The sequence below is a fragment of the Chiloscyllium plagiosum genome, unplaced genomic scaffold (genome assembly GCF_037043375.1).
Source record: "Chiloscyllium plagiosum isolate Xiang-an unplaced genomic scaffold, Cpla_swu_hap1 HiC_scaffold_24, whole genome shotgun sequence".
NCBI classification, from domain to species: Eukaryota; Metazoa; Chordata; class Chondrichthyes; order Orectolobiformes; family Hemiscylliidae; genus Chiloscyllium; species Chiloscyllium plagiosum.
Window position 1 is genome coordinate 60528490 of NW_028270162.1, and position 12992 is coordinate 60541481.

Genomic DNA, 12992 nt, shown 5'->3' on the forward strand with positions numbered 1-12992 from the left:
CATGAATTCGACTGGGACAACACTACCATTATAGGGCAAGCCAAACAAAGAACAGCCAGGGAATTCCTAGAAGCATGGCACTCATCCACAAACTCCATCAACAAACACATCGACCTGGACCCAATATACCGGCCACTACAGCGGACAGCTGAAACTGACAACCAGAAGGAGCAGGGACAGGCCACTATAAATGCCTGAGGAAACACCACAGAAGCGCTTCAAGGAGGCTCCCAAGCACTGAGGATGTCACCTAGACAGGGGACGAAACGTTTGCACAAAAATTCCCAGCTCGGCGAACAGAACCACAACAACGAGCACCCGAGCTACAAATCTTCACCCAAACTTTGAATATAGCAAATATCAAATGTACATTGGATGAGCTTGATTAAAAACCATTGTTTATTGATTGTATTCACTCAGTATCTTTCCTTTAGTTAATTATTCCTGAAATTTTATGACTTGCTGGAGCAAAATGAACTTTAACACAATTCTGCTGATCACAGCCCCACGGGACCATCAGTAACCTGCAGGCCTGCCCTCTTTACGGTAATCTGATTCAACAAACCACTTTCCTTTGTCTCTGACGATGGCCTGGACTATACCACCTGAAAGAAGGTTGGTTACCATCTTCAATGTGTGCTGTCTCTCTCGCAAGCCTTCTTGTATAGCCTACAAAACCAACAAAGGTCAGGAAGTATGAATTCATTATCAAAGGTTTGACTTAGTAATAAAAAAAACGTATTGCAGATTTTTTCTGATATTGGAATGGTATAGATGAGGAGTGGATATAATGAATGAAATTTGGTGCCAGTGAGTGTTCGGAACTCATAGGAACAAGGAACTTTAACCAGCTCTTCAATGAAGTCATGGCTAATCTGTACAACAACAGAGTTTGTATGTTTTTAATCCAGAACCCTTGATATTTTACCAAATAAAAATCGATCAATGTTAGTTTTAAAAGCGCCAATTAATCCCTAGCATCCAAAGTTTTTTTTAGAGAAGAGAGTTCAGTGGACCAACCTTAAAGTTTTCATGGTTGTGTCAGTTTTCAAGTTTCATGGAAACTCACTTTCCACAGAACCTAGAAAGATTTCTTCTCATATCTTCCAAATTAATTGCCTTCCCTTCCCCTACAATGCCCTTCACATTTGATTCTCGCCCTATACGACTACACATGCTCATCTACGCAGACATTATAGAATCCTAGAATCCCTACAATGAGGAAATAGGTCCTTTGGCCCAACAAGTCCACTTGGACCCTCTGAAAATTACCTTACCCAAACTCATTCCCCTACCCTATATTTCCAATAACTAATGCACCTAACCTACACATTCATGCACACTGTGGGCAAATTAGCATGGCCAATTCACCTAACCTGCACATCTTTGGACTGTGGGAGGAAACCCATGCAGACACGGAAAGAATGTGCAAACTCCACACAGACTGTTGCCCGAGGCTGGAATCAAACCCAGGTCCCTGGTACTGTAAGGCAGCAGTGCTAACCACTGAGCCACCAAGCTGCCCCAATTATCAAGGCTTTTGATAATGGCAGACTGGTCAAGAGAGTAAGAGCCAGTGGGATCCAAGGCAAAGTGGCACACTGGATGCAAAACCGTCTGAAAAACATAAAGCAGAGAGTGATAACAGTGGGGTGTTTCTGTGACTGGAAACCTGCTTCCAGTGGGGTTTCACAGGAATCATTGCTGCAGCTCTTGCTGTTTGTGGTATAAATTATGACTGGACTGAAATGAAAGATTATGATCTAGAAATTTGCGTATAACAAAAATTGGTTCAGTGGTAAATGTTCAAAAGGACAGCTGTTAACTGCAGGAGGTTAGCAATGGACTGGATAAGTGGGCGGAGCAATGGCAAATGGAATTCAACCTGAAGAACTGTGAGGTCATGCACTTGGAGAGAGCTAAAAGGCAAGAGGTTATTAATGTTAGAACAATGGAAAGTACTGGAGATCAGAGGGACCTTGGTGTGCATGTTAGATGAATTGTCCATGCCAAACTGCCCTATAGAAACCAGGGATATGTAGGCTGGTGGGTTAGCCATAGTAAAATGTGGTGTGATGGGGATAGGATGGGGGGGTGGGTCTGGGTCTGGGTAGGGTGTGCCTTGGGGGTTGCTGCAGCTCTAATGGGGTGAAAGGTCTCTCTCCCGCACCGCACACTGCCCTTGAAGCGGCTGCGGGGGGGACGAGACTGTCACACACCTCCTTCTGGAATGTGCCTACGCAGAGGAAGTCTGGAGAGGAATGCAGTGGTGTTTGTCGAGGTTCGTTCCGAGCAGCGCCGTGACACGGGACTCCATGCTCTACGGCCTGTTCCCCGGGACGCACACCGAGACGAACATCAACTGTGCCTGGAGGATCATCAACTCGGTGAAGGACGCTCTCTGGGCGGTCCGAAACCTGCTGATCTTCCAGCTGAAGGAGTTGACCCCGACTGAGTGCTGCAGACTGGCACATTCCATGGTCCAGGACTACGTGTTGAGGGACACGCTGAAGCTTGGGGCAGCTGCCGCCAAGGCGCGGTGGGGAAAGACCACCGTGTAACATCTGCCTGTCTGAGAAGAACAGGGGGCCCACGCAGTCATTTTGGGCTCTGCTGACGCCTCAGTTAAAAATGTAATCGTACAGACCTGTATATATATGAATGATTGCTCTGTCTCTGTATACCAAGAAATGGAATGTTTACGGATGTATGGCATGACTAATTGTACAGATCATCAAAATATTTTATGAATAAAGTATATTTTTGAAATAAAAAAAAAGAAAGGTCTCTTTCTGCAGTGCTGGTGTTCCATGACTCTCAGTATCCAGATCCCTGAAGGTGGCAGGGTAGGTTGGTAAGTTAGTCAAGATAGCATATGGGATACTTGCCTTTATTAGTCAAGGCATTGAATACATGAGTGAGGAGGTTATGCTGGTATTATATAAAGTGCTTGTTAGGCCATAATTGGAATACTGTGTGCAGTTCTGGACAACATGTTATAAGAAAGTTGTGATTGCACTCGAGTAGGGGCAGAAGGAGATTTGCCAGGGTGCTGCCATGCTTTCATAGTGAAAGGTTTAAACTGAGGAAAGTTTGAATAGGTAGGATTTGTTTTTCTTGGAGCAGTGAAAGTTGAGGGGGGCACCTGGCAGAGGTGTATAAGATTATGAGGGGCATTGGTAGGGTGGATAGAAAGGTATTTTCTCCATTAGTAGAGAGGTTAATAAATGGAAAGCGTAGTTATAAGTGAAGAGGTAGAAGGTTATGAAGAGCTTTAAGGCTAACTTTCTTTATTAAGAACTGGTGGGAGTTTGGAACTCATTATCTGGTGGCTGAATCAGAAACTCTTGTAACATTTATGCAACATTATTAATCACTTGCATTGTACTAGTCTCCTGGGCTGTAGGCCAAAAGCCTGAACATGAGAATATTGATGTCAGATCTTTGTTGACTGACGCGGATCAATGGGCCACAATCAGCTATGGTCTTATAGAATGGTGCAGCAGGCTTCAGGGAGGAACTGGAGAAGTTAAATTGGGGTGGCTGTTTGAGAGTAAATCCACATGTGACATACGGAAGTCCATTAAAGGCCAGTTGATTAGAATTCAGGACCAGAATGTTCCAATGAGGTTGAAAGATAAGGATGACAAGATTCAGGAGCCAGGGATGAAAAGAGATACTGAAAAGTTAATCAGAAAGAAAAAGGAAGCATATATAAGGTTTAGGAAACTGATATCAGACAGGGTCTTTGAGAATATAAAGGGAGCAGGAAAGAACTTAAACAAGAAAATACAAGAGCTAAAGGGGGCAATCCAATGTCCTTGGCAAGTAGGATTAAGTTGAATACCAAATCATTTTATATACGAGGGTAGGTCGGGAAAGGGTAGGTCCACTCAAGGACAAAGGAAGAAATTTATGCACAGAACCAGAGGAAGTGGGTGAGGTCCTGAATTTTTAGTTTGCCTTGGTATTCACAAAGGAGAAGGACATGAATAACGATAAGATTAGGGAGGGGCATGTTGACATTCTGGGGCATGTCAACATTAAGAAGGAGATGTTGAGTTTTCTTGAAAAACATTAAGATAGATACATCCCCAGGGCCTGATGGGATCTATCCCAGGATACTGAAGGAGGCAAAGGTGGAGATTGCTAGGGTCTTAGCAGTGGTCTTTGTATCCTCTTTAGGCACAGGCCGGGACCTAGAAGAGTGATAAATAGCCAATGTTGTTCTTTTTTTTAAGAAAGGCAACTGGGATCATCCAAGAAATTATAGGCTGGCGAGCCTCAGGTCACTAGTGGGGAAATTATTGGAGAAAATTCTTAAGGAAAGAACTTACTCGCATTTGGAGAAAAATTGACTTATTAGTGATAGACAGCATGGCTTTATAGGGGTAAGGTCTTGTCTCACAAATAGAGTGAGGTTTTTGAGAAATAATGAAGATGATTGGTGAAGGTAGCACAACGGATTTTGTCTACATGGACTTTACTAAAGCATTTGACAGAGTCCCACATGACAGGTTGGTCCAGAATATCAAGTCATATAGGATCCATGGTGAGTTGGAACGGTGGGTAAAATTGGCTTAATCACAGAAGACAGAGGTAAGTTGTAGAGAGGTATTTTCTGACTGGAGATCTTTGACCAGCAAGGATCAGTACTGGGACCTCTGTTATTTGTAATTTCTATGTATAAATTATTTGGATAAAACATAGTAAATTTGCAGATGACATGAAAATTGGTGGAATTGCAAATAGTGAAGAAGGTGACCAAAGGATACAGCTAGCTATAGATTAGTTGGAAAGTTGGGCACAGAAGTGGCAGATGAAATTTAATTTGGACAAGAGTGACGTAATGCACCTTTGGAGGTTAAATGAAAGAAGAAAGTATACAGTCAATGGTAGGAACATTAGAGAGAACATAGAGCACGAGCCCATGGCTCCCTGATAGTAGACCCACAGTGGATTAGGTGGTAAGGAAAGTGTACAACATACTTGTTTTTATTGGTTGAGGCATTAAGTATAAAAGTTGGTAAATCATGTGTAATGTGTAAGACTTCAGTTATACTACATTTAGAGTATTTGCTGCAATTCTGGTCACCCCACTATCAGAAGGATGTGAAGGCTTTGGAGAGGATGCAAAAGAGGTTTACCAGAGTATTGCATTAGATTGAAGTGTATTAGCAATAAGAGGTTGAATAAACTTGAATTGTTTTCACTGGAGCATCAGAGGCTGAAGGATGACCTAATAGAAATATTTAAAATTATGAGAGGCATGGATAGAGTGGACAGTCCAAGTCTTTTTTTCCAGGGTAGAAATGTCCAATACTAGGAGACATAGATTTAAGGTGAGAGGAGGAAAGTTTAAAGGAGATGTGTGAGGAAAGTTTTTCACACAGAAGGTGATAGAAGCAGATACAATAGCAATACAAATAAAAATAGATCTATAAGGTTAGAACAGGTAAATGCCTGACTGGTGAGAAGATGCAAGACAGAGGGGTTTTTTTATGCCTGGAACAATGAAACAAATTCCAGGGGAGATGGACCCTATTCAGGCTGGAGGGGGTGGTTGCCCCAAAACTTGAACAGGTGGGCAGTTGAGGGATATAGACCATGTGCAGACAGATGAGATTAGTTTAGATCGGCATCATGGTTGGCACAGACATGTGGGCCAAACGGCCTGTTCTTGTGCTGTGCTGTTCCATGTTCTATGTTCTAAACATCTTTCTCCTGCTCCAATTTCTTGTAATCTATCAGTCTCTTCTCATAGTTTCTGATGGCTTCCCTTATTTGGTCAGAATCTGACACCTGCCATAAGCATACTTTTGTATCATCTACCTCTTTATCATCAAGAGAGTTTTTCATTTTCTCCCCACCTCCCAACTCCCACTCCCATCCCTGCAACCCTTCTTTCTGTTCTTAGGAATATACCTTAACGGCATCGGAACTGTCTCTTTAAAGGTACAGTTCAGTTCAGGTAGAATTTTATCTGCCAGTTTTGGGATTCCAGTTTACCTTGGCCAGATTCATTCTTACTGAGTTGAAGTTGACTTTGCTCCAATTAAGTCTACTTACCCTGTTCTTTCCCAAAACCAGCCTAAATTTTGTGATATGAAAATTATTCTCCACATGATGCCCTACTGATAATTGCATCGCCTGGTCCAACATGTTCCCAAGAATCATCTTTAAGAATGCCTCCTGCCCCTGGCCTTGAAACATACTCATCCTGAAAATCTCTTGCACACACTCTCAGAGGCTCTTGCCCTCTCTGTCCTTTTCATTCCTACAATCCCTTACTAAAGTCCCCATTAAAGCTACCATAGAATTCTTGCACCTGTCTGTATTGTTCTTGCAAATTTGTTCCTGCACATATTTCCATCTAGTTGATGGCCTTACAAAGTACAGCAAACAATGCAATTGTATCTCCTCTCTCTCTAGCACTGCTGTGTTTTTCTTAAACAACACTGCCACCTACTTTACTTCCTAATCTTTCCAAAATACCTTGAGGCAACCCTCAATAATTAATACACAGTCTTGCCCTTCTTTGTGGCAGGTATCTGTTATTGCCACAAACTGTACTTTTATGTGGATATTTGTGTCTGCCAGTCGCAACCTTACTTACCGTATACATGCACAGTAACCCAAGTTGAAGCAAGCTAATATCTTAATATTTCCCATTCTAGTGCTATCTGTTTCTCTATTTCTCTGTTCCACTTTGTGTGCCTCTCATACCCATCCTGGTTCCCAGTCCCACACCTGTCAAATTAGTTTAATCCCTCCCCAATAGCATTGGCAAATCGTGCTGCAAGAAAGTTAATCCTTAGGCTGTTTTGAGGCAACTCCTCCAGCCTGAATGGGGTCCATCACCCCCTGAATTTGTTTCATAGTCCCTGGTGTAAAAAAGCCTTCTGTCAGGCATCTTCTCACCAGTCAGGCATTCACTTGTTCCAACCTTCTAATTCTAACTTTATTTGAATGTAATAATAGAAAGTTTTTTTTAATGCATTGATTCACGGGATTAGTCACTGGGGACTCCATAGTTAGGGGGACAGATAGGAGGTTCTGTGGGAACAAGAGAGACTCACGGTTGGTGTGCTGCCTCCCAGGTGCCAGGGTTCATGATGTCTCTGATCGTGTTTTGGGGATCCTTAAGGGGATGGGGTAGCAGATCCAAGTCGTGGTCCACATAGGCACTAACGACATAGTAGGAAAAGGGATAGGGGTTTAAGGCAGAAATTCAGGGTGTTGGGTAGAAGCTTAGAGCTAGAACAAACACAGTTGTTATCTCTGGTTTGTTATCTGTGATGTGTGCTAGCAAGACGAGGAATAGGGAGAGAGAGGAGTTGAACACATGGCTGCAGGAATGGTGCAGGAGGGAGGGTTTTGGATTCCTGGATAATTGGGGCTCTTTCTGAGGTAGGTGGGACCTCTACAAACAGGATGGTCTACACCTGAACCAGAGGGGTACCAATATTCTAGTGGGGGGTAAATTTGCTAATGCTCTTCAGGAGGGTTTAAACTAATTCAGCAGGGGGAGATTGGAGCCTAAATTGTAGTTCCAGTATCCAGGAGGGTGAGAGTAGTGAGGTAACAATTAAGGTTTCAAGGTCACAAGAGGGCACTGGCAAGCAGGAAGTTGGTTTGAAGTGTGTACCAGGAGCATCCAGAATAAGGTGGGTGAACTTGCAGCATGGGTTGGTATCTGGGACTTTGATGTTGTGGCCATTTCAAAGACATGGATAGAGTAGGGACAGGAATGGTTGTTGCGGATTCCAGTGTTTAAATGGTTCAGTAAGAACAGAGACGATGGTAAAAGAGGAGGAGGTGTGCATTGTTAATCAAATATAGTATTGTGGTGGCAGAAAGGATGTTTGGGCTGAGGTTAGAAACTGGAAAGGAGAGGTCACCCTGTTGGCAGTTTTCTATTGGCCTCCGAATACTTCTAGAGATGTAGAGGAAAGGATAGCAAAGATGATTCTAGATAGGAGTGAGAGTGACAGAGTAGTTGTTATGGGGAACTTCAACTTTCCAAATATTGACTGGGAATGCTCTAGTTCGAGTACTTTAGATGGGTCAGTTTTTGTGTGCAGGAGGGTTTCCTGACACAGTATGTAGACAAATAGAACATAGAACATAGAACATTACAGCACAGTACAGGCCCTTCGGCCCTCAATGTTGTGCCGGCCTTTTATCCTACTCTAAGATCAGACTAACCTACATACCCTTCATTGTAGTAACTTCCAAGTGCGTATCCAAGAGTCGCTTAAATGTCCTGAATGTGTCTGACTTTACTGCCACTGCTGGCAGTGCATTCCATACACCCAACACTGTCTGAGTAAAGAACCGTCCTCTCTCTCCTGACATCTCTCCTAAACCTTCCTCCTATTACCTTAAAATTATGCCCCCTCACAATCGACATTTCCACCATGAGGAAAAGTCTCTGTCTAATCCAATTTATCTATGTCTCTCAACATTTTGTGCATCTCTATCAAGTCACCTCTCATCCTTCTTCACTCCAATGAGAAAAGCCCTAGCTCCCTCAACCTTTCTTCTTAAGACATTCTCTCCGGAGGGAATGTGTTGCTGGAAAAGCGCAGCAGGTCAGGCAACATCCAAGGAGCAGGAGAATCGACGTTTCGGGCATAAGCCCTTCTTCAGTATGGGCTTATGCCAACAAGGGGCAACAAGGGGCAAAGCTACATTGGATTTGGTACTGGGTAATGACCCCAGCCAGGTGGAAGATTTGGAGGTAGGCGAGCACTTTGGTGATAGTGACCACAATTTGGTTATGTTTACTTTAGCGATAGAAAGGGATAGGTATATACTGCAGGACAAGAGTTATAGCTGGGGGAAAGGCAATTATGATGTAATCCGGCAAGATTTAGGATGCATAGGATGGGGAAGGAAACTGCAGGCGATGGGCACAACTGAAATGTGGAGCTTATTCAGGGAACAGCTACTGCGTGTCCTTGATAAGTATGTACCTGTCAGGAAGTGGTCAAGTGAGGGAGCCGTGGTTTACTAAAGAAGTTGAAGCTCTTGTCAAGAGGAAGAAGGAGGCTTATGTTAAGATGAGGTATGAAGGCTCAATTAGGGCACTTGTGAGTTACAAGTTAGCCAGGAAAGACCTAAAGAGAGAGCTTAAAACGGGGGTTTGAGGGGGGGCATGAGAAGTCACTGGCAGATAGGATCAAGAAAAACTCTAACCCTTTCTATAGGTACATCAGGAATAAAAGAATAGAGTCATAGAGTCATAGAGATGTACAGCATGGAAACAGACCCTTCGGTCCAACCCGTCCATGCCGACCAGATATCCCCCCAACCCAATCTAGTCCCACCTGCCAGCACCTGGCCTATATCCCTCCGAACTCTTCCTATTCATATACCCATCCAAATGCCTCTTAAATGTTGCAATTGTACCAGCCTCCACCACTTCCTCTGGCAGCTCATTCCATACACGTACCACCCTCTGTGTGAAAAAGTTTCCCCTTAGGTCTCTTTTATATCTTTCCTCCCTCACCCTAAACCTATGCCCTCTAGTTCTGGACTCCCCGAACCCAGGGAAAAGACTTTGTCTATTTATCCTATCCATGCCCCTCATAATTTTGTAATCCTCTATAAGGTCACCCCTCAGCCTCCGACGCTACAGGGAAAACAGCCCCAGCCTGTTCAGCCTCTCCCTATAGCTCAAATCCTCCAACCCTGGCAACATCCTTGTAAATCTTTTCTGAACCCTTTTAAGTTTCACAACATCTTTCCGATAGGGAGAGAATAGGGCCCCTTAAAGATCAGCAAGGCAGCCTTTGTCTGGAGCCACAGAAAATGGAGGAGATACTAAATGAATATTTTGCATCAGTATTTATTGTGGAAAAGGATATGGAAGATATAGACTGTAGGGAAATAGATGGTGACATCTTGCAAAATGCCCAGATTACAGAAGAGGAAGTGCTAGATGTCTTGAGACGGTTAAAGGTGGATAAATCCCCAGGACCTGATCAGGTGTCCCGAGAACTCTGTGGGAAGCTAGATAAGTGAATGACTAGAGTAAGATTATGGCCAATCAAGGACAATAGTGGGAAGTTATGCATGGAGTCCAAGGAGATAGGGGAAAGCACTAAATGAATATTTTTCATCAGTATTCACACTAGAAAGAGACAATTTGTTGAGGAGAATGCTGAGAGTCAGGCTACTAGACTAGATGGGATTGAGGTTCACAAGGAGGTGTTAGCAATTCTGGTAAGTGTGAAAATAGATAAGTCCCCACGCCGGATGGGATTTATCCTAGGATTCTCTGGGAAGCCAGGGAGGTGATTGCCGAGCCTTTGGCTTTGATCTTTATGTTGTCATTGTCCACAGGAATAGTGCCAGAAGACTGGAGGATAGCAAATGTTGTCCCCATGTTCAAGAAGGGGAGTAGAGACAACCCTGGTAATTATAGACCAGTGAGCCTTACTTCGGTTGTGGGCAAAGTGCGTAAAAGGTTAAAAGAGATAGGATTTATAATCATCTCAAAAGGAATAAGTTGATTCGGGATAGTCAACAGGTTTTGTGAAGGGTAGGTCGTGCCTCACAAACCTTATTGAGTTTTTTTAAAAGGTGACCAAACAGGTGGATGAGGGTAAAGTGGTTGATGTGTTGTATATTAATTTCAGTAAGGTGTTTGATGAGGTTCCCCAAGGTAGGCTATTGCACAAAATACGGAGGCATGGGATTGAGGGTGATTTAGTGACTTGGCTCGGACATTGGCTAGCTGAAAGACGAGAGAGGGTGGTGGTTGATGGGAAATGTTCATCCTCGAGTTCAATTACTAGTGGAGAACCGCAAGGATCTGTTGAGGCTCCTGCTGTTTGTCATTTTTATAAATGACCTAGAGGAGGGTGTAGAAGGGTGGGTTAGTAAATTTGCAGATGACACTAAGGTCAGTGGAGTTATGGATAGTGCTGAAGGATGTTGCAGGTTACAGAGGGACATAGATAAGCTGCAGAACTGGGCTGAGAGGTGGCAAATGGAGTTTAATGTGTAAAGGTGTGAGGTGATACACTTTGGAAGGAGCAATAGGAATGCAGAGTACTGGACTAATGGTAAGATTCTTGGTAGTGTGGATGAGCAGAGAGATCTCGGTGTCCAGGTACATAGGTCCCTGAAAGTTGCCACCCTAGTTGATTAGGGTTGTTAAGAAGGCATACGGTGTGTTAGCTTTTATTGGTGGAGGGATTGAGGTTTGGAGCCATGAGGTCATGCTGCAGCTGTATAAAACTCTGGTGCAGACCCACTTGGAGTATTGCTTGCAGTTCTCGTCACCACATTATAGGAAGGATGTGAAAGGTTTGGAAAAGGTTCAGAGGAGATCTGCTAGAATGTTGCCTGATATGGAGGGAAGGACTTATGACAAAAGGCTGAGGGACTTGAGGCTGTTTCCTTGAGAGAAGAAAGTTGAGAGGTGACTTTCGTGAACAAGATGGGTTTTCTGGCAACGGATTCATGGCCATCATTAGACTCTTAACTCCAGACTTTAATTTTCTTTTTTATTGAATTCAATTCCACCATCTGCCATGGCGAGAGTTGAACCTGGGTCCCCAGAACAGTATCTGGGTTTCTGGATTAACTATCCAGTGATGATTCCACTAAGCCGTCACCTCCCCTAAATATAAACCAAAGACGATCACTTTTGAGGAACTGCCTGAGAGCTTCCCAAGTTCTGATTGCAGGACCATATCCGTCTTTCTTCCTATGTCATTGGTACCAGTGTGGACCACAATAAGTGGCTGCTCACCTTTCCCCCTCAGGATGTTCGGAATCTGCAAATTGATAACCTTGACCTTGGCGTCATCAAGAAGGAAACATACTATATTATATTTCTGCCTGAAGCATAAAAATGCTTGATTGTTTCCCTCCTCTCACTTCTATTTGCACACTGGTGTTGGAGGGAGTGAATATTTTAGGTGGTGGTTGGTGTACCCATCCAGAAGAGGACACAGTGGCTCAGTGGCTACCACTGCTGCCTCACAGCTCCAGGGACCCGGGTTCGATTCCAGCTTCAGACAACTGTCTGTGTGGAGTTTGTACATTCTCCCTGTGCCTGTGTGGGTTTCCTCTGGGTGCTCCAATTTCCTCCCACAATCTAAAGATGTGCAGGTTAGATGAATTGGCCATGCTAAAGTGCCTTTGATGTTCAGGGATGTGCAGATTAGGTGCATTAGTCATGGGTAAATGTGGAGTAATAGGGTCAGGGAATGGGTCTGGGTGGGTTACTGTTCGGAGAGACAATGTGGATTTGTTAGGCCAAAGGGCCTGTTTCCACACTCTAGAGATTCTATGAAAGCTGCTTTGTCCTGGATGTGGCTGGACGTATATGGTTTCTCTAGTCTAGTTTCTGGTTAATGGTAACACCCAGGTATTCATGCTGTGTACTGAGCATTTCACATTCACAATTAGTCCTAATCCTTGAGGGACTATAGGCATCTCACTGTTTACTGTGTCACAATCACCCTCCATTCAGGGTCTGATATTGTCCATCCATTTAACCACAACTATCCAGGGAAATTCCAATAAAACCCTGGCAGCAATGTCCACATTTTATGAAAAAGTAAGAAAACATTTGAATGGAATATTGAGCAAATATTTAGAGATGCAAAGGATAGTGATGAACAAAGGTTATTTTAGTTGTAGTTTGTTGAAGGGGTGTATGTAGGTAAATACAGTAAAATCTTTAGAACGATTTTCCATTTATTACAACATACAAGAGTAAAAGAAGTATAATACCCTTTTGTTCTATGATGTGGAGGTGCCAGTATTGAACTGAGGTGGACAAAGTTAAAAATCACACAACACCAGGTTATAGTCCAACCACTTCAGTGCAGTACCCTGAAAGCTAGTGCTTCCAAATAAACCTGGTGGACTATAACCTGGTGTTGTGTAATTATTAACTTTTGTTCTAGGCACTGTTACATCATAATCGAAGATTTGTGTGCTTTTGGACAACATAGAATAGAAGGTAC

The 12992-nt window shown here is 43.4% G+C and overlaps 1 protein-coding gene across 1 annotated transcript in view; it reads right to left on the minus strand.

Annotated features, from left to right (window-relative positions):
* Nucleotides 1-243: 243 nt before the first annotated feature.
* Nucleotides 244-12992, minus strand: part of LOC122562432 (glutathione hydrolase 1 proenzyme-like) — a 117547-nt gene continuing 104798 nt past the window's right edge. The window contains exon 11 of the mRNA XM_088000337.1: nucleotides 244-669. Coding sequence (XP_087856463.1) covers nucleotides 517-669 — 153 coding nt within the window. The 3' untranslated portion in view covers nucleotides 244-516. The remainder of the gene's footprint in view (nucleotides 670-12992) is intronic.